The following is a 27,927-nucleotide window of genomic DNA, read 5'->3' on the forward strand; positions in this document are numbered from 1 at the left end:
AGAAGAAAAAGGAGGAGGAGGAGGAGGAGGGGGAGGAGCTGTAAATTCCGAGTGGCGAAGAGCGACGCTGAACGCACCCCAGCGAGGATCCAAAAGCCCAAAAAGTTCGGACTCGCGCCGAGTCGAGCACCGCGGCTCCCGAAACCCGAAGGCAACCATGCCCACCACGGAGAAGGACCTGGCGGACGACGCGCCTTGGAAGAAGATCCAACAGAACACCTTCACGCGCTGGACCAACGAGCACCTCAAGTGCGTCAACAAGCGGATCGTGGACCTGCAGCTGGACCTGGGCGACGGCCTGCGGCTCATCGCGCTCCTGGAGGTCCTGAGCCGCCAGAAGATGCACCGCCGCATCCACCCCAGGCCCAACTTCAGGCAGATGAAGCTCGAGAACGTCTCGGTGGCGCTCGAGTTCCTCGACAAGCAGAACGTCAAGCTCGTCTCCATCGGTGAGTTTGGCAGAAAAAAAAAAAAGAAAAGTCCTGGTGGGAGCGGGTTCGGGGTTCGGGGCTCGGGGCTCGGGGCTCGGGGCTCCCTCCGAGTCCTTCCCGGGACTCGAGTCCGTCGCCCCGCTTCCTGTGCGGTTTGCACTGTTTTAACAAACAAACAAACAACTTTTGGCAACCGAGCCGTCTTTTGTGGTCCTTTGAAGTAGATCGTTCCGAGCTTTGATTCTGCAAAAATAACCCTTCCAAAAAAGGGTGGAAACCGTTTGTGACGAAAACCCGAGACGGAATCGCTTCCAAAACAAGACGAGAGAAATGATTTTTGTATGAATTTTTAAATTGACTCATTTGTGCTCGCAGTCTGGTTTTGTCCATGTGGACCTCCACGCTCGCTCGCTCGCTCGCTCGGTCGGTCGGTCGGGTGCGAAATTTGAATGCGCCTCTTTTCGATTGCACTTGCAATTGTCTTCACACCCCCACCCCGAACACGTGCGGTCAAATTGTGCCCCAAAGAGTTTCATTTGGAAGCGTCGTCTCCTTTGTTGCCCTTTTAGTGCTCAAGTGCCCCCCCCCCCCAAAAAAAACCCCAATTCAACTTTATTTTCACGCCAGTATGTCAGCACGTAAATCATTTTTTAGTACACTTAGTCGAGTTTTCCACTTTTTGGCACCCTTGTCAGGATGGATACCCAAAGCAAAGGGCGTGAGTGGCGAAATAAAGTTGGACGTGCTGATTAATGGACAGTTGTAAGAAGCCCCCCCCCCAATAAAACATAATCTTTTTCACAGTTTGTGGGGATTTAATCCGTTTTTATCAGCAATGGCATCCTGGTTTACCTGCTCTGCTTACACGAACAACGTGGCTGCGAACATTCGATTTTCTAAGTTTAGTGACTTTTCCGAGCCCGCTTGTGACTTATTGTGATTATTTTTTTTTTTTTTTATGTATTGACTTTCTGCTAAGGAACAAACAATGTGTCCACAACTGATTTTAGTTTCAAATTGTTGAACATTTAAGCCTGGGAAAATAGTTTATCACAACGCTTGTTTGGGGTCAGGTGAAATAAGATCATTTGTCATTCACATATTGGTGGAATTCATTTTCTTTTTTTTTCTTTTTTTTTTTTTTTTTTCTTTAATCGGGCATTCCGCTCGGCCGTACAAGGTGTGGCGTCTGTCCGCTCTTTGCTTGCAATTTCGATTATCTGATGGCAGTTGTGAACATTAACTCTGGCCCACCTCAAAGTGAAAATGTTTCTTTGCGTGCTTATCATTTTAAATAATAGAAGAGTGCAAACTGTTGCTGAATGTCAAAAGTGTGTGTGTGTGTGTGTAACACTCACATTAGGTGAGGTCATACTTCACCTTTTTATTTATTTATTTTTTTAAAACAATGAGGCGATGATTAGTAGCCCCCCCTCCCCCTCTTCAACTCTTTTATGTTCCTGTGACAACATTGAATGGGTCCAATGTTTCCCGGTCTGGTCCATCGACTGCTGTTTGTGTCGCGTTCACGTGTGCCGCGACGTTTCGACACCGCCTCGATGGGCTTCCTGTTCGATGGGGTTTGTTTGAGGTCTTGTCGCTGACCGATCGACAACGGAGTCGCTCCGTCGCTCCGGCATTGCGAAATCCATGCGTGCGCGCTCTTGTGTATGCGCATGTTTCATTTTTTTTTTTTTTTTTTAAAGGGTGTTGTCTTGCAGTCCTGGAGCAGGATGTGTTTCATCATGGTTGAATTATTTGTATTGGGTGTGCGCACTTTTCACAATGCTAATAATGATAGTAATCGTAATGATTAGTCAGCGGCTCTCTGGCGACGACCCGCATATTTGCCACCTTTTTAGATCTTATCTGACGTGAGCTGGACTTGGCGGGATGCCGCCCGCGTCGTAAAAGAGTTCAGCAAAGCTGGCACGCGCTAACGTCTGATTGGCTAAGCCCATCACTTTTTTTTTTTCGTTTTTTTCCGGCCAATGACATAAAACTAGTTGGTGTCCAAGCTTTTAGCCTTCTTAGTCTGCTCCCCTAGTTTAGCTTTAGCATTAGCATTGCAGGTGGTTGTCCATATCTGGAATCTTCTATCTTCCACCCACTGGACGCGAGTTAGCCTCCGCGGTCAGACTCGTGCGTGGCGCCGGTTGTCCTGGCAACTTTGCTAAACAAAGCCCTCGATTGGTTGTCAAATTTCACTTCCTTGTGCTGTAAAATTCGGATACCAAAAGTTCATTTTTGTTAGCGGGTCGCTCGGTCAAGACAGTTTATGTGGGGCCAGCTGAGACGACGCTAACCGAGGCAGTCACCAAAGCGTCAAAGTTTGCCTTAACTTCACCTCCTCGAGGCACATGTTAGCTAACCTGTGACGCTAAACGGTCGTCGCGCGCTACTTTAGAACAGGATTGGCGCATTTCAATTATTTCTCTCGGGTAGTCTCCGGGAATGGATTTTTAGGACGTTAGCTTGTGTGTGTGTGTGTGTGTGTGGCCTGCTTGTTGAAAGTTTCAACACAACACGTGTTGTTTCAACAACGACAAGTACATCATCCAGTTTTGGTTCAAGGAGAACTTGCTTTTTTTTTTGGGAGGGGGGGGTTGTGTGCTCGTGTGGACGTTATCGATTTTCCGTTTGTGATGCATTTGCAGTTTTCGGCGTGGCTGTTTTGTTGGCTCATTGATTGTGTAAGAAACACGTTGAGCGTCGGCAGGCGTGACGGCCCAAAGTTCACTTGAAAGTGTGTCTGTCAAACCTGAGTGTCTCGACTTGTTTATTTCTGGCAGCACCTTTCGTCTAAGGCCACAAAGCCGTGCGCTTTGTACTTGGCGATTCATTTCTGGGTTACATAAACGTCATATTTGTTGTTCATGAATACGCTTTTGAGTTTTGCCATGATCTCTGTTTAGCATCCTTACTTCAGTCAACTTGTGTTCTTACTTTAGCATCCTTATTTTCGAATCCATATGTTCGTGTCTTGAGCGTCCCAAATTCTTTTCCTTGCTTTGGGACTTGATATCAGGCTCCTTACATTATCAAGTTAGCGCCCTTAGCATTCTTACATTAGCATCTTTTGTGATTCATCTTTATTTTGGGGTTATTAGTTCTTGACATTCAAGTTTACATATTTAGCATCCTGACATAGCAGTGTTACTTTAGCACTAAAGTTAGCGTCGGCACTTAAACCTTCTTTTGCATTTTCCCGTTTTAGCTTTAGCATCCTTATTTTTCTTTCTTCACTTTATTATTCTTGCCGTTCCTCCTCGTAATCCCGATAGTACGTAACAGCCGTAGTTTTGCATCCGTTTGTTAGCATCTTGACTTTAGCATTTTAAAATTCGCTTTAGTCGTACTAATCTATACTGTTTACAGTCCCTGTGTTAGCATCCTTACATACGTGCATAATGGTGCATTATGTTGTTACTTGAGCAGGTTCATATACAGTTGAAGCCAGAAGTCTTCATACGCTGAGATGCAAGGATTTTGGTCTAAAATGCGCAAATCAAGCCCAGAACAAAAGTGTCATTGTCCACAGTGAAACGAGTCCTGCGCCAACATTGGCTGAAGGGCCACTCACCGAGAATGAAGCCATTACTTCAAAAGAAACATTAGAAAAGAAGAAAACAAAACAGATTCCACGCCAAGACGACTACTGGAGACGTGTCCTGTGGTCTGATGAAACTAAAGTGGAGCAGTTTGGCCGCAATGACGAACGAAACATCTGCGAGAACACCGCACCAACTGTGAAGCATGGAGGTGGCAGCGTGTGATGTGAATCCCGTGGGAAATTTGTGGGCAGATCTGAGAAGGCAACCGACAAACCTGACTGAGTTCCAGCAGTTCTCTGAGGAGGACTGGGCCAGGATTCCAGCAGAGTTCTGGCACAAGCTTGTGGAATGTTACCCAAAACCTTTGACCCGAGTCTTGCACTTCAAAGGAAATGCTACTCCACACGAAGGAAAGGGAGGTCAACTTTGGACCCCGAAGAAGAAAATCATCTAAAATTGACTCTCATTATTGTGGCATTTAACAAAATGAAATCATTTTGGTGATCCTGACTGACCTGAAACGGGCCAAGTTTAGTCGGCTTTGACTTCAGACAGTCAGACAAAAAAAAATGAAATTTCTCCCTGAACTTCAGGCTTCAACTGCATTTACCTTCTTTTCCTCCTAAATCTCACAATCCTTAATTAGCGGTCCCTTTATTAGCGTAGCCGTCGCAGTGATCGACGCTAATGCGCTAAAGCTACATCTTGTCTTGTGTGTGTGTGATGTCACCGAGTTAGTTTCTCCGCGGTGTGTGTTTATTACGGCATTTGTGCGCGTGTGTGTTAGTGGGGCGGGGGGGGGGGGGGTGCTTGCGTCGATGTCACTGTTGTGGAATGCGCGCAGACACAGTAGCTGCACATCCTGTTGCGCTACCTGATCTTTTCCTCCCTTTTTATTCGTCACTCAGACATCAAGTCCAGCTTTGCTTAGCGTTGCTTTGGCATCATCACGCTCTCATCCTTTTTGATGATTATGATGCATACGCGCCCGTGTTTTAGCACCCTCGTGTTAGCGTGCGAACTGCAGCGCCTCAACTTGGCGTCCGTTGCGTCCTTATGTCAGCTGGTCGCTATGAGGCCGCGACCAGCGCAGGCTCGCGAGCCGCCCTCTCATCAAGACAGTCGCACGCGTGCGCTGATGTCATCACGTCCGCCACATGTGGTGAGTTTCAAAGTAGTTCTCTTAACGAAGTAGGGATGTTCTCTGCCCCCCAGTACGAGTATTAACTCGAGAGTACTTGCCGACAACGCCACAGACGTGTTGCGTTTTATTCAACAATTGTGAACAAAGACTTTTGGTTCTATTTATAAGTTTTCAGCGTGTTAAACTTCTGTTGTTTTGCTTTAAATATCGGCGCCGTTCACAAGTAGCCTGTCATGGGCCCGATACGCTAACTGGGATGGGCCCGGGCCTGTGTCATAACCCCTTCTGAAAAAAAACAAACAAATCCAGAGGGAAGGCTTGCGTTTGTCAAACAGGGCACGAGAAGCTCATCGACGCTTTTATCTGGAGTAGACTCGGCTATTGTAACGATTTTCTAGCAGGGCTTCCCCAAAAGGGCGATAAACGGACCACAACTAAGAGGTCAGAGCATATCGGTCCCATTCTAGTCAGCTTTGGAATATAGTTCAAAGTTCAAATAATGCTCTTAACTTAACACAGTGAGTCCCAAAGTTTTTTTTTTTTTTTGTAGCTAGCGCCCCGCCCGCTTTTGGAGATGAAATGATTTTCTCCCTCTGCTGGGTGGAACTGAATTAAAAGAAGAAGAAAAAAAATAAGTGTTCATGGCAACCCTGCACAGACCCCCCCCCCCCCCTGGACACGCCCCACACATACACACAGTTTGAAAGCCACTGATTTTGCGCATGTGTGTGTGTTCATCTGTGTTTGTGTTAAAAGTTTTTTTTCCGACTGTGTCGTGTCCGTTTTTGTGGTTGTGGTTTTTCTTCACTTGCACCCAAAATCCAAATGTTGTGATTGCAGCATGTGTGCCGTCTTATCAACACGCGACCGCTAATAGATAAGCTGGCTCCGCCCACTCTAGCCTAGCTTGACACAGCAGGAAGTGTCGACAAAGGTGGCAGGAGGCCATCAAACATCACGCTGACGGCTGGGGTTGACCTGTTGCTATGGAAACGCTAGCAATAGCAGCACAATGGTGAGTCCGTGTGAAGGCACAAGATGGCTGCCTCTTATCAGTGTGACACACATTGCATCCCAGCAACAGGAAGTGCATCTGTAGGGGAAAAATGTTAGCATTCTTAAATTAGCACACGTGCTGCTAGTTTTTTCGCATACTTAAAGGTCAAGTGTCATGCTTATAAACGTTCTAAAAATAGATATTGTCATGAAAAATCCATGTAATATTATTCACTTCAATGTTTATATGGGAAATAAATAAATATGAGCGGAGAACGTGCCATCCAAGCGGCGGCCATATTGCCTGCGACGTCTGTTCATGACGTCACACTGGGCCATTCGCCACTGAAAACACGCTGGGCCACCTCCTGTGCGACACGGAAGCTCTTTTCAAAGAAGACAACAACATCTCACAATCGAGTGAAGTGACCGGGGCCGTTTCACCCTGTCGTTTAGACCCATTTTTAGATGATATGCGGATCACTTCTATAACTAACAACGGACTCCCAGACCGTACAAATGAGCCACCCCGGCCCTAAGCCGTCCGCGGTGCTGATGGGTACATTGACAAATTTAGCCCCCCACGCCCCAAAATATATATATATATATTTTTTTTAGTAACTGTATACGCACGACCTGTCATTGAGAAGCCGCAAAACTCTCGTCCTTAGCACCCGTGCAATCCGTTTTTCACGACAAAGCGGGTCTCTGGCAAACTTCTGAAGGGTGAATCCGTCCTCGATGTCCGGCGATGCAACGAGCCGGCATTTTGGCTAACACGAAGGAACGGCGAGCGACCTTCCCGCAGGTGAAACAAACGAGAGCGCTCCTGCCCTGTATGTCACTTCTTGCTTGGTCTCGAAAACAAATCCCTGGAGAGGATTTTCACGGCGCCAGTTACAAAAAGGCGCACATGTCAAAATCATGTTTTGTGGTGGGAAAACGCATGGGTCGTGTTTTCATGAATAGCATACTAAAAATAATGCATTTTATGACAGCGGACCTTTTAAGTTGGCCCCATAATTTGTCGTCGTTAAATATGTCCGAGTTCCACCTTGATCCTACTTCTCATTAGACTCTAATCCCGATTTAAGGACGCTAATATTAATTTCCTTGACAATGGAGTTGTTACTTGAGAACTTGTGCTGTGGTTTATCTCCCGTGATGTTTGTGTTCTTCCATAAATACTTGAGTGATCTCCCGTTCACGTTTGCCTTCCTACTCTGGTCCGTGACGTCGGCCATTCTGATTTTTTTTTTTTTTTTTTGGTTCTTTTTTACTTTCTAAAGTTGTCTCATTGGGGTTCTTGATTGTGGCGTACTTGAGCATCCTCGACGTTAGCGTTCACGCTGTAGCGGCCGTCAGTCACCAGTCGGGTACACGCGCCGCCGATTTCCGCACTGGGCAAAACGGGTCCAAGCGCTTCATCTCCCTTCGGGTGAATTGTCAACAAGTCCGGGTCACGTCTATAATCTTTTTTTTTTTTTTTTTTTTAACGAACAACGTCATCAAAGAGGAAATATTCTGTGTTTACGCTTCTTTCAGGTTGATGTGTTTCATGTTTGTATGAATAAATGAGAAACTGTTTAATTTTTTTTTTTTTTTTTTCCAAAGACTCCAGCCATGAAGAAAACGAAATTTCTGCTTTAACCCTTTCCGGCCAGGGGTTGCAAATTTGCAACAGGTTTAATATAATCGAATATTTTAAGTCCAGAGTATCATTTTCTTAAAGTATCAGATTTTTCTCTCTGCAAAATTTTGTTTGGTCCAGAGAGGGTTAAACAATCTTTGTTATGCTCGTGAGTGCAAGCTGACCTTTTTTTTCTGGGGTTCAGTCATGTGACTAATGAATATAATATCTTGAATTGATGAATGGAAATGAGGGGGGGGCGGGGGGGCCAAGGCCTGATGTCTTTTTTTTTTTTTCAGATTTTTGTTGGATGCACTCTTTTCCCGTCCTTGAACAGTAACAATCGGTTACCATGGTGACAGACTTTCCAACAAACTTGTTCCTTTGTGCTCCTGTCCATAATAATCAACGTGACGTATTGTGTCCAGACTCTAAAGCGATTGTGGACGGCAACCTGAAGCTGATCCTGGGTCTGGTGTGGACCCTGATCCTGCACTACTCCATCTCCATGCCCATGTTGGAGGACGGCGACGACGAGGTAGGCGTCGCGCTTTGCTTCCGTTCGGCGTGGAGTCGCTAACGTTGTGGGTTTCGCCTTCCAGTCCGAGTCCAAGACCCCCAAGCAGCGTCTGCTGGGCTGGATCCAGAACAAAGTCCCCGACATGCCCATCACTAACTTTCACCAGGACTGGCGAACGGGGAAGGCGCTGGGGGCGCTGGTGGACGGCTGCGCGCCAGGTTTTTTTTTTTTTGTCCTGCGGCAGCATTTGCGTGTTTGTGCGCTCGTGGACCTCCACATGTGTTTTTGTGCGTGCGCTCTTCAGGCTTGTGTCCCGACTGGGAGACTTGGGATCCGGTGAAGCCGGTGGAGAACGCCACAGAAGCGATGCGGCTGGCCGACGACTGGCTGGGCATCCCGCAGGTTCGATTCCCTCCTTGTTAGGCCGTTTTCCGACGTGACGCACACGCCCGGTGTGTGTGTGTGTGCGCGCGCGCGCAGGTGATCGCCCCAGAGGAGATCATCGACCCGCAGGTGGACGAGATGTCGGTGATGACGTACTTGTCGCAGTTCCCCAAAGCCAAACTGAAGGCCGGCGCTCCCCTCAAGCCCAAACTCAACCCCAAGAAGGCGCGAGCCTACGGGCCAGGTACTCCGCACACTTTGTGGTTTATTTCCAGTAGTCGTCATCGTGCGCGTTGTGTCGATTTGATGTTTATGCAAATTGGCAGTATTAACCAAGAAGGTGTGTGAGAATCCAACTGTGTCGCTTTAAAAAAAAAAGTGGCTTCGTTACGTTATTTCTCTCTTTTGCTTATTCCTACTTGTGCACCTTGGCAATTTTCTTCAAAGGGTGGGGGCTATAAAACTGGTAGGCTCATATATACTGTCTGGGAGTCTGTTGTTAGTTAGAAGTGATCCGCATATCATCTAAATATGCCTTTAATTGCCGTGATTATCTAAATTGCCCAGGATGCATTTTGTTTCTGGTTGTCAGTGAGACTATTTTATCATTCATGGATTATTTTTCTATTGTTCAAGTCACTGGCGAGTGGTGCCATCACATCATCAAAAATATATGAATAATATGACTTCATACATTGCATCTTCCGTTATGTGGACTTTTGAGACTTTTGGGGATTATTTCCAATTGTTTTTAATGGCGCATGATGACGAGTATCACAAATAGCTGGCGGCGGCACTGCTATTTACGGTTTGTGATAAGCAATAATTATGAGGACTTTTTTTTTTTAAACACTATTTCTGCTTCTATTTTGGAGCTTGAAAAAAATCATTTAGCCGTTATAAAATAATTGGCAAGAGGCACAATCGCATCCGTCATGTGACGTGCACACATCTCTGGGCTCAAGCACGCTCGTGTTGTGAGTCCTTTGCCTGTATTCGTATGCATATACGTGTTTATATTTCCACACTTCCCAGTCATATAATTTACAGTTTTAGAGGAAATGAAACAGAAGAAGCTCCCGAGAGGTCCAGGCGGGAAGCGCCGGTTGCGTCTTTACAATGACGGGAAGCCAGCGCCTCGTCGACAACAATCAGCGCACCGACTGGCGAGGCTGCCGTTTGGCTAGAAGGAAATCCACTCACTCGCCCGCCGCCAGCGTCGTCGTTACCACAACGGCCACACGCGCACGCAACCAGTTTTTACCGTCACAGGGCGTCCAAAAAGCATTTCCACCCTTTCCATTTTTCTGTGACAGCTTTCTTCCAAAACTCCCAAAAAGTCTTTGAAGTGCTGCCCTGACAATTCAAAGTATTTTTCTTACCCTATTTGCCCCCCCCCCCAACCCCCATTTTTTTTTTCATCCATCCACTTTCTTCACCGCTTATCCTCACGAGGGTCGCGGGGAGTGCTGGAGCCTATCCCAGCTGTCAACTGGCAGGAGGCGGGGGCACACCCTGAACTGGTTGCCAGCCAATCGCAGGGCACATAGAGACATGCAACCAATCGCACTCACAATCCCACCTCGGGGCAATTTAGAGTGTGTTGCATGTTTTTGGAATGTGGGAGGAAAGCGGAGTGCCTGGGGGCAAAAAGCCACGCAGGCACGGGGAGAACACGCAAACTCCACACAGGCGGGTCCGGGATTGAACGCGGGACCTCAGAACCGTGAGGCCAGCGCTTTACCAGCCGAGCCACCGTACCGCCCCATTTTTTCCAATATCAGCAAAATCTTGCTGGCACCTCGACAAGTAGAAGCCGCTTGCTCGGTTGCGACGCTTTGGTGCTGTTCCCGGTTGTCATGGTAACACAAGGCGTGCTTGCCGCGGGGCCAGTAACTTATGGGGCGGGGCTTAATCATTTCAGCCCAAGCCCCGTGACCAAAAATAGAGTTTAACGTGGAATGTAAATTATGCTTTGTATTCGTTAACTAATTTGTTGCACATAATGAAATTAAAATATTGGAAAAAAAAAAAATAAACCCATTGACAGATATGAGGCATTCAACATGTTTAAAATACAATGCATAATAATTCAAATAAGGTAGTTTGCATACAATTTTGTCTTTTCCTTTCGGCTCCGCTCCACCACCAGGTATCGAAGCGACGGGCAACCGGGTGTTCCGACCTGCCGTCTTCACGGTGGACACGTTCAGCGCCGGGCAGGGTCAAGTGGCCGTCTATCTGGACCAACCGGACGGCACCAGACAAGAGGTGAGCGACCTCTTCACCTGGAAACGGTTGACGGGCAGGTCGCTTAATTTCTTCTTTTTTTTTTTTGCTTTTCTCCGCATCTCAGCTGAGGGCGGAGCCCAACGATGCCAAGAAGACGTACAGCGTCTCCTACGTCCCTCAAGTAGTCGGAACTCACAAGGTTGTATTTAATCCTTTGATCGCTACTCCAATATTTGCTCGACGTGCTGATAGCGGCGGATCGGCCCGTATTTGTGTCAGGTGACGGTGTTGTTTGCGGGCCAGCCCATCCCCAAGAGCCCCTTCCAGGTGGGCGTGGACAAAGCGTTGGGCGACGCCTCCAAGGTGGTGGTGAAAGGGCCCGGAATCGAACCCGTGGGCCACGTCGCTAACAGGCCCACGTACTTTGAGATCCACACTGCAGGTGTTTATTTTGCCGATCGAGCAACGTCGTCATCCGACCGCGTGCGGGAGGGGGGACACGTTGGCAGGAAGTGATGCGTTTTGCAGCATCCCAGAACACACAACATCGCGGAGTGACTAAATGTCAGGCTATCTGGGGAAAAACTGCGACTATTTAGGAGAAATGAGACGGGAGGGGAAAGAAAGATAAACTGGGAACCGCAACTCAGGGCTCGCCATAAACAAAAACCCGACTGCGGCCTTCTAAATTTCAGGAGCCGGTACGGGAGACGTGACGGCGACCATCAAAGACCCGCAAGGGCGAGACAACGTCGTGGAGGCGATGATGGAGGACAAGGGCGACGGCCTGTACCGCTGCACCTACCGGCCCGCGCAGGCCGGCCTGCACTCGCTCGCCGTCACCTTCGGGGGCGCCCCTGTGCCCAAGAGTCCATTCTGCGTGGACGTGGGACCGGGTGAGCAAGGCGGACAAGAACAGCATCAGAATCATTTTGTGGTGAGATTCGGGACTTTTCGCCGTCGTCTCTTTTGGCTCCTTCAGCCTGCCTACCGAGCGCGTGCAGGGCGACCGGTCGCGGCCTGCAGGCGACGGGTATGAGGGTGCGACAGGTGGGCGACTTCAAGGTGGACACCGGGAACGCCGGCAGTGGAGAACTGAAGGTCCTCCTCAAAGACCCAAGTGAGTGGCGACATCTCCGTGCGCTGATAACCATTTTTTGAAATGTGAAAGAAACACACAAACACGTGCCCCCGGCAAAAGGCAAAAAAAGAAAAAAAACCTTTCTCACAATCGTCCGTTTCGCACGTAATTTGCAGAATTCACGAATCGGGCTTTTGCTGACTTTGATTTTCAACAGATGTTGGCCAACTATTCAAATTTGGCCCGGTTCTTGGCATATGCACTCCCAAATCCAAAACATAATAACAATAAAAATGAAAATGTGCGTTGTGTTTCAGAGGGCGTCGAGGCGAGTGTGAAGCAGATCTCCGGTCAGGACGGCGTGCACGCTTTCGAGTATTACCCGCTCGGTCCGGGCAAATACACCGTCTGCGTGACGTGGGGTGGGCAGCACATCCCCAAGAGGTCAGCGAGTGTGTTTGGGCGTCCGCACGCACGTTGGGTGTCTGAGTGAAGTCTCCGATTTCCCAGTGTTCTTGAACGCACCCGCCAAGTGCTTCAAAGTCACTGTCGGGCTGTTTTGCATGAAACTGGATTCGTTGAAAGCGACGAACCCTCAAAGGGGCTCCAAGGGAAAACGCCCATTCCAGAAGCCGAGCCGGCAGGAAAAACCTGCCCTGGATTTAAAGCTAAGCAGGCACTCTGTTTTGAAAGTGCTCGGTTGACTTTTATTCACCGATACGCACCAAAGTTCTGTGGGAATTGCGGCCTGTGTCAAATGATGGCCGCGTCCTTCTTGGCGGGTTCTGTGTGAAAGCTCTTCGGTTATGTCTTTGGATGCGGCAATATTTCTGGTTAAAAGAAGCTGTTTTTACGCCCTCTCCTCAGTCCCTTCGAGGTCCTGGTGGGTCCCGAGGCGGAAGGCCAGCAGATCCGGGCGTGGGGTCCCGGTCTGGAAGGGGGCGTCGTGGGTAAACCGGCCATTTTTGTGGTGGAGTCTGTGGGCAGCGACGTCGGCGTCCTGGGTGAGCCAAGAGAGATGAAATGAATTGCAAATGCTGTTCCGTGGCTTTCCACTGTGTTGTGCAATATGAACACTAAAAGATGGGAAAATGTTAAACATCATTGACGGGCTGATAATTCGCATTGATGGTGATGGAGTGTCACAACGCTTGAAGCAATGGATATTTGAACACAAATGGTGGAGCAACACAAAGACAGACAATAGCAGAATACTCACGGGTATATTTCCTTTGTCTGTATGCGTCTTTTATAAGGGAGGTCCACCAGATTATGCAGATTATCAAACGTAATCCATGCCAGAATTTAGAAAGAGAAAAGCATTTTGAAGGCAACTTTCATGTTGCTTGGTCTTCAGGCTTTGCCATCGAGGGTCCGTCCCAGGCCAAGATCGAGTGCGAGGACCAGAACGACGGCTCCTGCGACGTCCGCTACTGGCCCACCGAGCCGGGCGAGTACGCCGTCCACGTCACCTGTGACGACGACGACATCGAGCGCAGCCCCTTCATGGCCTGCATCCTGCCCGATCGCCATAGCAACCAGCCAGACAAGGTCAGGAGGCTTTTTGATTGGTCCGTACAAACCAGGGCCTTTACTGATTGCAATATTTGACGGATATGTCGTCCAATGGAGTAAAAATAAGTGAATAAAACAACTTTTGGTACCTGAATGTTTACAACAATGAAGAGAATGAGTTCAAGGCAATACTTTATCCTTTAGGATATGTTTAACTTTACACATTTTCAATGATTTTTCTCAATTTTTTGTTCTTGTTTCATGTTGTAATGGTTTTTTTTGTTGTTGTTTTTATGGATTACTTAATTTAAAAAAAGAGGATTTCGGCCGTCTTGGAAAGTGCTAATATCTGGCGAGTCATCGGTCGGCTGTATTATATGCCCCTGAATCCCAACCACGGTGACGCGAAATAGTCGAATTTCACTTTCTTTGTTCGATGCCAAAGATGTACAGAGAAAAGCCGAAATGTCTTTTGTGACATATTTTTGTGTTTGTGTGACCCACCCCCTGTAAAATTTCTGCATCGGCTTGGAAAGAGTTTGAAAAGACTGTTACAGACACAAACTCTGCCCGCTGAGCTTTGGTTGACGTTTGGGTCTCCATCCAGGTTGAAGCGTTCGGGCCCGGGCTGGAGAAGAGCGGCTGTCTGGTCGGCCAGCCCACAGAGTTCACCGTCAACGCTAAGGATGCTGGGAACGGACCGCTCAAGATCATGGCGCAGGTATCTCGACGGACGGATTGGCGGAACTGGGACACTGGTGGATAGAGGTTGAGCGATGGATGCGGATGGATTGCTAGCTGCAAGGATGGATGGATGGATGGATGGATCAAATGATGCATGATGGAAGTGTGAATTTGTAATTGGAGAATTTAGTGGATGGATGGATGGATGGATGAACTACTCACCTCATTAGCCGACGCATTTGCGTGTCTCGTTTGACATTTTGCCGTCCATCTCTTTTGCCTCGTGACATTTGCTATTGTTCCACACCGTCGCGGCTTGAAGACCCAACTTTGGTTTGACTTGTTGGTTGAGCTGGAAACTGTACCACTGCGCCGCCACCTTCGTTGGGCTCGCTCAAGTACTGCCCGTCATCCTCTTTTCCCTTTTCCAGGACGCGGACGGTCTGCCCGTGGAGGTGAAAGTGCGCAGCAAAGGCGAGGGCCAGTATTCGTGCTCGTACACGCCCGCCTCGGCCCTCAAACACACGCTGGCCGTGGTCTGGGGGGGCGTCAGCATCCCCGGGAGCCCCTTCCGGGTAAGACCGAGCCCTTCGGGAGGGGAGCTTTTAAGACGCTCGGAAAACGCCGGAAAGGCTAAGAAAGCGATCGTTATCGTCACTTACACGGAGGAGGGGCGACGTCTTAGTGCGGAGATGATCAGGAGTGCAGATCACGGCGATTCATACTTGCAGAAATGTTTTGACGGTACAAGGTGTACAAGCTATGACCTTGACGTGTCTCCATCAGAATGTTTATCAAAACAAACTGCGTAGCTAAAACTTGTCAATTTTCGAGTGGCTTCAAAAGACTGAGACCACCAGCGTTGAGCATGGCATCATCAAGTCAAATCACGCTGATTACAACCTACAAAAATGGATTCTGATGATTTAAGTTGTACGCCGTCATTGTTGCTTCATCAAAATGCGACTCCAACTAAGCTTGAAGAGCTTCAACTTTTAAATGGGGTCCGAGCATTGAGCTTTGCGGGACACCAGTGTTGACCGTAGGGATCCTACAAGTGCAGACGTAATCAGGAACACAAATCACGCTGATTAGAAGTATAAGACTGGATTTTGTGGTTGCTTTTCCAATCCAAATATCATTGATTGCGCTTCAGTTATTTTCTTAGTGTTAGATGCTAGATAGGAGTCATAGGATTGTGCCTTGAGGGACACCAATGTGGCCGGAAGATCCCGTGTGCGGTTCTGTTGCTGTGATTAAAAATGGAAACTGATCTTTGTAGTAAATTGAACAGCATAAACAACTTTTAGAATTGATTGAAAAAGCACCTGTTCGTGTATTTCTGAACTTGACTGAACATCAACTGTGAATTTATCTTTAGACAAATAACCAAAATCAATTACTGTAAAGTACAAGACTGAACAAGGCCTGCCGATTTCATCCAGGAAGTGAAAATCAAGCTCAGAGTCCACGGAAAGTGCAGTGTAAGACTGCAGATGATTGACAAAACTTGACGCGGAAGGAAGAACAAAATCGTTTCAAGTTGAAATCTTATTCCATAATTGTATTAATTGTTCATCCTTTTGCTCATCTCAGGAAAAATTGTACAGTAATTTACTGCGAGCAAAATAAAATGGCTACAACATGAACTGTGGCATGTCTTTTTTTTTTTTTTTTTTTTTTAAACCATATTTTGACTAAAAACAAAATCAGACTGAAATTGATTAAAATGAAATTCTTTAAAATCATACATTCCTGCCTGTATTTAACATTGAAACATTTAATCAAGCAAGTCTTTCATTTCTTATGATGCCACTGATTTAATTCCTCAATGTTGATTTCTTTAATCGAATTCAAGTGAAGCCTTCGGGGTGGGCGACTCATTTTTTTCCCGAGTGATTTTGTTTCCAATGTTCGTAAATGTTACTCAACCATCGTTATCCATCCAACAATAATTGGGGGAAGGAATGACATATAATCCACGTAAATTTCCCATTGTGATTTCAAAGTTTTTGTTTTTGTAGGTGAACGTGGGCAAAGGCAGCCACCCGAGCCAGGTGAAAGTTTTTGGGCCGGGAGTGGAGCGGACGGGACCCAAAGCCAACGAGCCCACGCATTTCACCATCGACTGTTCCGGGGCGGGCGACGGTAATGCGGCCAAAACTGTCTGCCCGGACGGACGTTTCTGGGCACGTCGTCCTGCTTCTGTCTCGCTTCTCCGATGACCTCCAAAATGACAAACCCTTTAAAAAAAAAAAAAAAACTCCCTCGGGAAGGTTAGCTTGTCACGTCCATTTTCTGCGTGACTGCATCCCATGTAGAAAGGCGCCGGTGGCGAATCTCCTCTTCCTCTTCCTCTTCCCCAGGCGGCTTCTGCCTCCTCGCCTGACCCGTTTCGGTTATCAATCTGCGATCGCTCATTCCTGCAAAAGTTGGAATTCCTTCGGCGTGATCGACGAGCCGAGCCGCTCTCGACGGGAACGACGGCCGATCCGGGACTCGGCGGGGCCCCCTGCGGGTCTCCTAAAATGTTTTTGTATTTGAGTTGTTTGCCTCTTTTTTTTTTTCCCTCAGGCGACGTCAGCGTGGGCATCAAGTCTGACGGCAACATGGTGGGCGACCGGGAGGCCGACGTGGACTTTGACATCATCCCCAACGCCAACGACACCTTCACCGTCAAGTACATCCCGCCCAACGCGGGCCAGCTCACCGTTAAAGTGCTCTTCACTGACAAGGTACAAATTAAAAAAAAAATATATATATATATATATATATATATATATATATATTGTCTTGGGCCACATTGTAGTTACTCGTTTTGGAATCGTAAATCAACTATTGTTGATGTTTGGTAACACAAAGATGCTTTCCATAATGCAAAGGAATCATTTGTGATGGGACAATTTGAAATTTTGTACATATTTGAACAAGAATGGTGGAAGCTGGCACATGATTTGCCTTCGCGGCAGGTCTGATCTGGCCCCCGGGCCTTGAGTTTGACACCTGTGTTTTAGTAAGTAGCTCTGCGCTTGTGCTTTGAGAGTTTACTGCAGTTTGGAACTGTTCATAATCTCCTTCTGATGGGGGGGGGCTCGAATGGCTGTTTTTATTCACTACTGCATACATCAAAGATTTGACCCAGTGTGACGGTCTGAGCGCTCCCCCGTGCCGAAGAGTCTCCCTGTGATGAATGAATGCGCATGCGTTACTAGCAGGGGAACTGCTACTGGGAAATCTCCCGGTCTCATAGTTCCCCTTCTTCTACATAGAGCGAGCTAACATATGTTATATCCTGACCTTGAAAACAAAAGTATGCGCCTCTCTGTACGTTCGCTGTGTTCATCTTTCTGAGACATCCACAGCGAAGATGAACACTCGGCGACAAGTGTCGAAGCACAGATGGGGGATGTTTCCGAATGGCCGGAAGTTTACAAAATATACGCGCAGCGGTTGCCAAATGGCCCAAATGAATGAACTGCCGGCGTGAAAATGTTCACGTTTCCACCCAGGAAGTTCCCCAGAGTCCTTTCCTGGTCAACGTGGATCCCTCCCACAACGCAGCCAAGGTCAAAGCCGAGGGCCCCGGATTGGCCGTCACGGGTAAGCGAGACGCACGCGACGACCGCGGTTCTCGTGTCCGGCGCCGCACCGGAACTAGCGTGGAGGGACGTTGCGGCGCTCAAGTGGTCGGCATAGAGAAGGAACTTTCCCGACGCCGCTGCTTGGTGTGTCCAGGCGTGGAGAGCCGAATACCGACTCACTTCACGGCCCTGACGAAAGGAGCGGGCAAGGCGCCGTTGGACGTTTCCTTCTCGTCTCCCGTCAAAGATTTTGACATCATCGACAACTACGACTACTCCCACACCGTCAAGTACACGCCAGTCACGCCGGTGAGACGCACGCACGCAAAATGAAGTCGGCTTGTTGTACTTTACACCCATTTTCATGGCATCTTTAGTAACAATTCATATAATTTTCAAAATGCGCGTCCAGGGCCCGATGACCATCGGGGTGACGTTCGGCGGCGACCCCATCGCAAAAAGTCCCTTTGCGGTGAACGTGGCGGAACCCCTGAACCTCAATAACGTGGGCGTGGACAACCTGGACGGACGTAAGACGCCTAGAAAAAGAAAGCGGGGAAGAAAAGTTGCAGCCCCAAAAAAATTGTGTGTGTGTGTGTGATAGGAGTGGAGGTGGGCCAAGAGCAGCACTTCCTGGTTGACGTGAAGGGGGCCGGCGGTCAAGGACGCCTGGAAGTTGAGCTGGTTGGTGGCGTGCAGTCCTTCCGCTCCTGCGAAATGTCACATTTTCTCCGGCGGCTGTCCGGAACTATCCACCCCGTCCGCCCGAGTCTATTTCTGTCCGACTTGAATTGATTTGATGGAAATCTCCTTCTCTTGACGCGCTTCATTTTCTGTCGCTCTTCGATTTTTATCAATCCCAAAGTTTTATCTCGACCTGGCCCGAATCTTGCGACTCCCCCTTCTTCCCTTTGTCACTCAGCTGAGTCCCAGCCAGCGTTCCGTGCCGTGTAAAGTGGAGCCGCAGCCCGGAAATGCCCAGGTGCGTCGGGTGCGTTACACCCCCACGGAAGAGGGGGTGTACGCCGTCAACGTGTCCTACGACGGACACCCAATCCCCGGGAGCCCCTTCCCCGTGGAGGGCCTGCTGCCTCCGGATCCCAGCAAGGTACCGTACCAACGTCGGTCCGTCGTCTACGTCGTCTCCGGCTCGGTGCTGTCATCCACGTGTCCCGTCTAGGTGAAGGCTCACGGTCCGGGTCTGAAGGGAGGTTTTGTGGGCAACCAGGCCGAGTTCACAATTGACACCAAAGGGGCCGGCACGGGTGGTTTGGGTTTGACGGTGGAGGGGCCCACGGAGGCCAAGATTGAGTGCTCGGACAACGGGGACGGGACCTGTTCGGTCTCTTACCTTCCCACGGAACCTGGAGAATATCTGGTCAACATTCAGTTCGAGGAGGTCCACATTCCGGGCTCCCCCTTCCGGGCAGACATCCAGATGCCTTTTGACCCGAGCAAAGTGGTGGCCACCGGGTCGGGCCTGAGCAAGGCCAAGGTGAGTGGCCTGGACCACGTGGACCTGGATCTGTGAGGACTGGCGTTTCAAAGACTTTTCTGTCCACAGGTAGGAGAGGCCAGTGCGGTCAACGTCGACTGCACTCGTGCTGGACGGGGTCAACTCAGCCTGGAGGCCGTTCAAGCGTCGTCTCCTGTTGCTGCACCCGCCGGTTTGCAATTATGGACTCCTCCTCTCAGTTTCTCGTGTTTTCCCCTCCACTGCTTATTCAGGGAGTGAACTTGTCTGGTCTGAGGTTAGGGTTCAGGCTTTCAACTGTCCCCTCTGCCAGTGGTTTCTCTAAAAATCACTTGCACTTGGCTTCTTTAAAGGCTCTGTCGTGTGTTCCAGGCGTGAAAGCAAAGACCGAGATGGTGGACAACAAAGACGGGACTTACACGGTCACGTACGTTCCTCCCACGTCGGGGGCGTACACACTCCTGCTCAAGTACGGCGGCAAGGCCGTTCCCGGTTTCCCCGCCGAGGTGACGGTGGCCCCGGCCGTCGACGTCTCTCAAGTCAAAGTGTCGGGCCGTGGACTGGATGGCAAAGGTACGCGACGCGTGTGCCCCGTCGCCGAGGCTGGCATCCCGCTTCCGATCCCGACCGCAACGCCTGCGTTCTCGCTCGTCTTGCTCGCAGGCGTCTTCAGGGAAGCCACCACCGCGTTTACGGTAGACGCTCGCCCTTTGGGCCGGCAGGGTGGGAAAAGGGTGAAAGCCGAGATCAGGAACCCGTCCGGGGCCCTGACAGAGTGCCTGGTCAAAGACAAGAACGACGGCACGTACAGCGTGGAATACACGCCCTATGAGAACGGTAAGACACTTTTTAGTGCGGGCACGTTCATGCGGCAGATTGCTTCCACTGAAATCATTTGCGCTGACTGCTGAGGCTGTCCAAAAAAAACCCAAAAAAAACAAAAAAAGTCTCATCTAAAACTCTGTTGGTCTGTTGCACTTTTGGATTGCTACGGCAGCCCGTTTAGCCAGAAGACTTTGTGGGTCTGAATCTTGTGTAATCTTTGCTGGTGGTGTCCAAAAAAAAAAAAAAAAATGGTCAGGCACCAAATTTTTAAGTTTCTACTGCTGCTGCCCATTTAGTCAGCTGGGCCCAAATAATTTCTTCTACTGATTTCTTTAAAAAAAAAAAAAAAGGTCACGTTTAAATTTCTACTTCAGCCTGTTTCGTCATCTGAATTTGAAAGCTTTTCCATCTCATCCTCTGCTGGTCGTATGAAATTTTCCATCTCCAGCCCATTTAGTCAGCAGACTTGTGGGTGTCGGGGTGGTACCGAAACCAAATAAAATGGTCACATGCCAAACTTTGCTGTGGTGGAGCCTAAATTGTTTGCACTTATTTCCTTATGTTTCAGGCGAGCACAGTGTGCAGGTTCTCTATGACGACACCCCCGTTCTGAAGAGCCCAGCCCGGGTTTGCGTGTCTGACGGCTGCGACCCCGGTAGGGTGGTCGCCACGGGCCCGGGACTCCAGAAAGGCCTGACCGACAAGACCAACTCCTTCAACATCATTACCAGGTCCAGGAGCCGACGTGCCATCCGTCCGCTCGCGGGTGTGCCATCGTGTCCTTAAAATAAACCAAACCTCGCTTCGATAGGGGGGCGGGCACCGGCGGCCTGGGCATCACTGTCGAGGGTCCCTCCGAATCCAAGATGGCGTGCAAAGACAACAAAGATGGCAGCTGCAGCGTGGACTACGTCCCCTTGGTGCCGGGCCTCTACGACGTCAACATCGTCTACGGAGGAGAGCACATTCCCGGTCAGATTTAGCGTTTCCTCGTCGTCGTCGTCGTCGTGTCCGTGTCAGCCGCCTCTGCTGCTGCTTTCTAAAAACGGTCACGCACCAAACTTTTGTCTTCGTGTTCTACTGCTCCCCCGTCTAGGCAAGTGACTTGGCTTCTTTCTCCACTTTGAATTCCAATTTTTGGCCAACTTGCTTTTCCAAACTTTCTTTCCATCTTTCCTCAGCTCCCTTTAGCCATCACACCCGTTTGGGTTTGGCTTGAAGTCCCTCCCCGTCCCGTTCTTCTCTTATTTTGGCAACCGTAGTCTGAAGCACCTCACGCTCACGCTTCCGCTCGTTTTTCAGGAAGTCCCTTCAAGGTCCCGGTGGAGGACCTCGTAGACCCCAGCGAGGTGAAGGTGTCCGGCCCGGGGGTGTCCCCGGGGGTCCGCGCCAACATCCCTCAGGCGTTCACGGTGGACTGCAGCAAGGCGGGCTTGGCGCCGCTCGCCGTCACGGTGGTCACCCCCAAAGGCTCGTCGGAGCCCGCGGAGGTGTCGGACAACGGGGACGGCACCCACACGGTGTCTTACACGCCCTCCGTGGAGGGCGCCTACTCTGTGGCCGTCCAGTACGCCGAAGAGGACGTCCCCAAGAGGTACTGAACGGTACTGCAATTGAGATGACGCGTATTGTCATCCTGGAGCATTTTGATGACAATTCCTGTGCACGTTTGAATTTTTCCCAGCCTTGTTGAATTTCAGCTTGCTTCACGTCACTTCCTGCGCATTGTCATATCTCATAATGCCAATCCAATTATTTGTTTGGGTTTTTTTTTTTGCCTTTTTTTATCCCCGTCCAGTCCATTCCGCGTTCGGGTGCTTCCCACCCACGACGCCAGTAAAGTCGTAGCCAGCGGCCCCGGACTGAAAAGCGAAGTGCTCGCCAGTTTCCCGGTGGAGTTCACCATCGACGCCAAGCAAGCGGGACAAGGACAAGTCGCCGTGCTCATCACTGTCAGTATTTCACACACCGTACAGTAGAACCTTAAAAGAACCCATTGAGGCAGTGATGTTCGGAGGTTCTGCTGCGGTACTTGGTGTGGAAAAACGTGACCATATTTCTATTGTCTTTCCCACCTCAGGACCAGGACGGCAAACCCAAGCTGCCCACGATCCACAACAACGGAGACGACACGTACAAGGTGTCGTACGTACCCGACCGCGCGGGTCGCTACACCATCGTCATCAAGTACGGCGGCGACGACATCCTGGCCTCGCCCTACCGGGTCCAGGCCGCCGTGACAGGAGACGCCAGCAAGTGCACAACAAGCGGTGCGTCACCCCCAAAGAAACATTACAAAGAGGTTTTTACCTTGAGCTTTTTCTGAATCTTTATCTCCTTAGCTTCCAATGTTAGCACTAAGATTAGTTTCCAGCGATAACTTCTTCTTCTTCTTCTAACTCATTCCTGCTTAATGAATGATGGAACTAAGCAAGATGAATGCTAGCTTCTTCCGACTTGCGCGCTTTCCATTAACCTCCACCATTAGCTGGAATGTTGACGTCAACATTAGCTTCTTAAGTTAGCTGCTGTTGCCACCAGAGCGAGCTTCTAATGTCTGACGTTAGCATCATTACCTCTGTTATCTTGCAATGTACATTTCATCTTTGGCTTCCAATGTTTTTTTTTTTTGTTTTGTTTTTGTTTTTTTCCCCATGTTAGCTTCACAAGGTAACATCCAGTGTGACCTCTGCTTGCTCGTGCTGAGGAAGGCCAATGTCGGCTTCTGTCGCCAGCGCCGACGACTCTTGCATACAATTTTAGCTTCCAGTGTTTGCTTCAACATTATCTTTTAACTTTAGCTTCAATGTGAGCTTCTTAAATCGGTGTCCAGCGTTGGCTTATGAGCAGTAATGCCAAGCTGCCAATGATAGATAGATAGATAGATAGAAAGTTAGACTCCCAACGTATTTGTAACATAAACTTCCAATAGTTTTTCTCACGTGAGCTTTTTGTTACCTCTAACGTATGAGCTATAGTTGGAAAAATGTTAGCTCCTGACATTAGCTTCAGTAAAACCAAAATCCATTGAGGGAGGGAAAAAAAAAAAAAAAACCCAAAAAAAACATACTTAGCGGGGTAAATAGAGCTGTATTAAAAATGTGCAAAACCTGCTTTGTCCCTCAGGGCCCAAATTGGGCCTAAGGGAGGGCCCGGACAAGGAGCTCTTCCTCCTGGTCGACGCCAAGAGCGCGGGCGAAGGAAAGTGAACTGCGTGGTGGTGCAGCCCGACGGCAGCGAGGTGGACGCCCAGGTGACCGACAACCACGACGGAACCTTCGAGGCGTTCTGTACGCTCCCGGAGCCCGGCGACTACGTCATGTACGTGCGCTTCGGTGGGGAAAACATTCCCGGCAGTCCCTTCAAATTCAAAGACAAGGTACGTACGGCAGCCGCGAACCAATGGCGCGCTCGCTGTTGCATTTTGAAAGCGAGAAGACTGGTGCGCTCGGTATGCTCGTTTAAACACATTTTTGAGTTTTCAAACAAACAAATGCAACTGCACCCTGTTGGGGCAACGCAAAAGTTTGCCGACAGCTTTTCAAACCTTCCCGTGGTCGCCTCACGCGATAGCGGACGCTGCTCTGCCCAGTGTCTGCTTTCACACGCACGAAATCTGCCGTTTTCAAAACTGGGACCACAGAACGGCTGTGGCTATCCATTTATTGTAATCATAGATCAATCTGAGCCATTTGATTAATTGATGGCTTTAGAGTTTTGCCTCCTCCCGTCGTTCACTTTAAAAAACGGAACGGTGCAGAAATTACGCAAAAGGAATTACTGGTGGCGTCCTTATGTCAGAAAACGGGCAGAAATGTTTTTAGTGTTTCCGAAGTCTTAATTGATGAAAAATCTAGATGAGTGACGTGCACATTTTGGAAGGCGACATTACAAGGGCGGTGCCCCACGAGGACCAAAAGACGAGCACACGCTCACTCTGGCGGTGGAACAACAAAGGTTGTGCAACACAAATAGAGACACAAGAACGTACACTCACTGGTCTTGGCAGGAACAACAACACACCGCAGTTGCCAACAAGTTGTGCCAGCCTAGGCTGGATTGACAAGAATAACGCTCTCTCCGTTCTCAAACATGGCCGCTTGGACGTTGCTTCTGCCGTCTACACCGGTCGCGATCGACCAGTCGATCTCCGAAGCAGTTGTGGTCGGTCGCGACCGTGCACCCAAAAAAAAAAAAAAAAAAAAAAAAGTCAGCATTCATCTTGTCACTTGATTTTGGTATGGCCAATATGTCGATCGGGCGGGTAATTGATTGACATTCGGTTTGACCAATCTTGGCCTCTTCCAACATGTCCTCCCCGCCGCTTGGGGGCACCCCCGGTCTACACGATTGCTTCGTCATCAGCTGACAGAATGCAGCCTGCTCGTCGGGCCGGTCGCCATGGTAACGGCTGTTTGTCTGTAACAAATAACTGCACAGACTACCCATGATGCAGCTGAGCGGTCGGGGCTGCGGCCTCCCACACTAACCAATGACTTTGTTGCATTTGTGAGTGACGCTCACTTGTCCCGCCCCCACCCACAGTTGACGTCCGAGGATTCGGGCGACGACGTGAACGGCGGCGGCGGCGGCGGCTTCAGACCCTTCCACATGCTCATTCCGTTCTCCTTCAAGAGGGGCCAGGTCACAGGTCAGACGAGGGTGGGCTCATGGGCAAATTTACAATTTATTTGTTGTTACAGTAAATTTCAAAACATTTTTGAGTTACATTAATAGGAAATTGATAAACATTTAGATCTACTCATTGAAGGAAAGAAACTTGACAGCGTCAAATGTTTTTACTGATATTAAATAATTTGAGAAATGCAGTATTTGAACCAACCAATTTTTGTTGGGGGGGGGGGGACATGTTTTACATGTATGTCTCCTTTTAATGTTCATAGAAATGAAGCCAAGCTTAATGGCAGGAATCTTCTGACCCATTTATTCTTTTGGAATAAGAGTCACAGGGGGAAAAAAAGCGAAACGCACACAAGCTGCCTTTAACCCGTGCGCGCAAGGAAGTCCGGAAATGATAAACAGCAGACTTGTTGACTCCCCAGAGGCCACAAATGTGGGAAACATCTGTGCTAAATGTTTCGTGTTAAAGTTTACATTGGAGGAAGTGCTGATAAATGGCTAGCTTATTTCGGAAAAGCTTTGGAAGTTAATTTTGGAACGATGAACGTGACACCTTCCAGCGTCTGGAAATTGCACCCAAGGATGAGCCAGACACTTGGAGCGCCACAATTCTTTCCGGGATTTCCCCACAATTCCAGACAAGTATTTGAGGCGTGGCCCTAAATGCGTCCCCAGGTGGGCCGTCAATTAACTCAAATGTTGTCAGTTAAGCTATCAGGAGCTTCCAAAGCCGCGGCGTGTTCTTTATTTACTTTTACTTTGTGTATGTAAATGTTTGAGCTCAAAGAAAATAATATAAGATTCTCCCTCTTATTAACTGTGGCGTTTAACAAAATGACAATTTGGTGATCGTGACTGACTCGAAACAGTCGAGATTTAACTCAAAGTTGACTTCAGATAAGACCAAAAAAAAAAAAGAGATATTTATGCACAGTATGTGCAAACTTCCGTCCGTTTCAGGCGAGGTTCTGATGCCGTCTGGAAAGTCCGCTCAGCCGCTGATCACGGACAACCTGGACGGGACGGTCACGGTGCAGTTCTCTCCCACCGAAGCCGGCCTGCATGAGATGCACATCAAGTACAACGGAGCGCACATCCCAGGTGTGTCCGCTAAATGCCTTACCAGAACCTTCCAAGTAGTTTCGGCCAGCTGCCGCTAATTTTCTGGCCATTTTTAACACACACACAAGAGTACAGAACGAAACATACGCCACAGACGGGCTAACTAATAAGCGGCGTCGAAACATATTTCAACACCAACTGTGGAGCAACACGTGTACACAGACAGACAATTTTTTTTTTTTTTTTTTTTTTTAGTGATGGAAACACTGACATTATTTTTGACTGTTCCATGCTTTTAGTTGACTGTACAGCAAAAGCGCTTGCCTGAATACTTCATATTTTAGTGAATGTTTTAATGCACTATATAAATATCTTTGTTTTATGTTGTTGTCACAGAGTCTCCTCTCCAGTTCTACGTGAACCGCTCCACCAGTCCCAGCGTGTCTGCCTACGGTCCAGGCCTCAGCTACGGCGTGGCCAATAAGACTGCGGCGTTCACCGTCAACACGGAGGATGCGGCTGAAGGTACGAAATCCCACCAATCGTATCAATCAGATTATCTCTTTTTTTGCGGGGAGGGGGGTATTTTCTCACCTGTGGAGTTGCCCACTTAAGTAGTGGGTGCAGTTTTCCAAAAGTTTTTTTTTTTTTTTTTAATTTGAATGACTTTTTGGAATTTGGCGTCCCACAGGGCTGAGTTCTAGAACCATTCCCCGTCCATATCTTCGTCACGTTTCTTTGCTCTGATAACTAATGGATTTGTGAAACGGTATGCGTCCAGGTGGTCTGGACCTGGCCATCGAGGGTCCGTCCAAGGCGGAGATCAGCTGCGTGGACAACAAGGACGGCTCGTGCAGCGTCACCTACCTTCCGACGCTGCCGGGTGATTACAACATCTTGGTCAAGTACAACAACGAGCACATCGCCGGCAGCCCGTTCACCGCCAGGATCACGGGTCGGTACCGCACCCCTACGGAATATCGCACTCATTCTTCCACAAATTGGTGAAAAAAATGCAAGCCACGATGTTAGTAAGTGGCTTTCAACTGTAACGATACCACAAAATATTTCAGTCATCTTCACGATGTTGCCATTTAAAAAAAAAAAAAGTCATGAATTGATGACAGATGATTTGATTGGAGTAGTAGTAGTAGTACTGCGGCGGCACGGTTCCAGTTCTGAGGACCCGGGTTCGATCCCGGCCCCGCCTGTGTGCCGTTTGCATGTTCATGTTCTCCCCGTGCCTGCGTGGCTTTTCTCCGGGTGGGCACTCCGGTTTCCTCCCGCATCCCCAAAACATGCAACATCAATTGGACACTCTAAAATTGCCCCGAGGTGTGATTGTGAGTGCGGCTGTCGTCTTTCTCTATGTGCCCTGCGATGGGCCGGCGACCAGTTCAGGGCGTCCTCTGCCTCCTGCCCGTTACGGCCGGGATAGGCTCCAGCACTCCCTGCGACTCTCGTGAGGATAACCGATGAAGAAATTGGATGGATGGATATGAAATGTTACGAGTTGGCCGCTGCAAGCTACTTCTGTGACAAAATTGTGCGTGCCAACATCTTCGGCTTCACTAAACTGCGCCCCCCCCCCACCCCCTCCCCTTTTTTGTTATCATTTGCGTGCACCACAGAGGACAAACAGCGGCGCTCTCAGGTGAAACTGGGCTCGGCGGCCGACTTCTTCCTGAACATCGACGAGACGGACCTGAGCCTCCTCAGCGCCAGCATCGCCGCCCCGTCCGGCCGCGAGGAGCCCTGCCTGCTCAAGAGGATGGCCAACAACCACGTGGGCATCTCCTTCATCCCCCGCGAGGTGGGCGAGCACCGGGTCAGCGTCACCAAGAACGGACGGCACGTGGCCGGCAGCCCCGTCGGCATCACCATCGTCCAGTCCGAGATCGGCGACGCCGGACGCGTCAGGGCGCACGGCGACGGGCTGGTGCGGGGAACCACCTTCACCGACGCCAGCTTCGTGGTGGACACTCGCGAGGCCGGTGAGCTCGCGGAGATGCCGCTAAATTTCACGCCGTGTTGCTTGTCGGGCTTGAAACTTGACTTTGACACGGGTTCGGGTGAAGGGAACCCTTTCAGAAGAGAGCGATAAGGGTGTGCCTTTCGCACCAAGGCGTCCTGCAGCAGAGCATCAAGACGACGTCTGCTGTTAGTTTTGGGT

The 27,927-nt window shown here is 49.2% G+C and overlaps 1 protein-coding gene across 1 annotated transcript in view; it reads left to right on the plus strand.

Moving 5' to 3' along the window:
• The window catches only part of flnbl (filamin B, like), a 36,055-nt gene continuing 8,128 nt past the window's right edge, over nucleotides 1–27,927 (plus strand). Inside the window, 38 exon segments of the mRNA XM_061833060.1 lie at nucleotides 1–449; nucleotides 8,184–8,293; nucleotides 8,358–8,493; nucleotides 8,580–8,677; nucleotides 8,756–8,903; nucleotides 10,812–10,930; nucleotides 11,016–11,090; nucleotides 11,171–11,333; nucleotides 11,587–11,787; nucleotides 11,874–12,011; nucleotides 12,290–12,416; nucleotides 12,840–12,976; nucleotides 13,330–13,523; nucleotides 14,095–14,208; nucleotides 14,603–14,746; nucleotides 16,196–16,319; nucleotides 16,746–16,906; nucleotides 17,681–17,771; nucleotides 17,907–18,061; nucleotides 18,165–18,282; nucleotides 18,357–18,436; nucleotides 18,675–18,860; nucleotides 18,933–19,247; nucleotides 19,317–19,419; nucleotides 19,599–19,799; nucleotides 19,890–20,063; nucleotides 20,620–20,782; nucleotides 20,863–21,023; nucleotides 21,354–21,645; nucleotides 21,850–22,003; nucleotides 22,132–22,321; nucleotides 23,178–23,255; nucleotides 23,258–23,430; nucleotides 24,597–24,702; nucleotides 25,653–25,793; nucleotides 26,151–26,279; nucleotides 26,536–26,709; nucleotides 27,386–27,748. Coding sequence (XP_061689044.1) covers nucleotides 158–449; nucleotides 8,184–8,293; nucleotides 8,358–8,493; nucleotides 8,580–8,677; nucleotides 8,756–8,903; nucleotides 10,812–10,930; nucleotides 11,016–11,090; nucleotides 11,171–11,333; nucleotides 11,587–11,787; nucleotides 11,874–12,011; nucleotides 12,290–12,416; nucleotides 12,840–12,976; nucleotides 13,330–13,523; nucleotides 14,095–14,208; nucleotides 14,603–14,746; nucleotides 16,196–16,319; nucleotides 16,746–16,906; nucleotides 17,681–17,771; nucleotides 17,907–18,061; nucleotides 18,165–18,282; nucleotides 18,357–18,436; nucleotides 18,675–18,860; nucleotides 18,933–19,247; nucleotides 19,317–19,419; nucleotides 19,599–19,799; nucleotides 19,890–20,063; nucleotides 20,620–20,782; nucleotides 20,863–21,023; nucleotides 21,354–21,645; nucleotides 21,850–22,003; nucleotides 22,132–22,321; nucleotides 23,178–23,255; nucleotides 23,258–23,430; nucleotides 24,597–24,702; nucleotides 25,653–25,793; nucleotides 26,151–26,279; nucleotides 26,536–26,709; nucleotides 27,386–27,748 — 6,028 coding nt within the window. The 5' untranslated portion in view covers nucleotides 1–157.

The sequence above is a fragment of the Syngnathoides biaculeatus genome, chromosome 10 (assembly GCF_019802595.1).
Source record: "Syngnathoides biaculeatus isolate LvHL_M chromosome 10, ASM1980259v1, whole genome shotgun sequence".
Taxonomy (NCBI): Eukaryota; Metazoa; Chordata; class Actinopteri; order Syngnathiformes; family Syngnathidae; genus Syngnathoides; species Syngnathoides biaculeatus.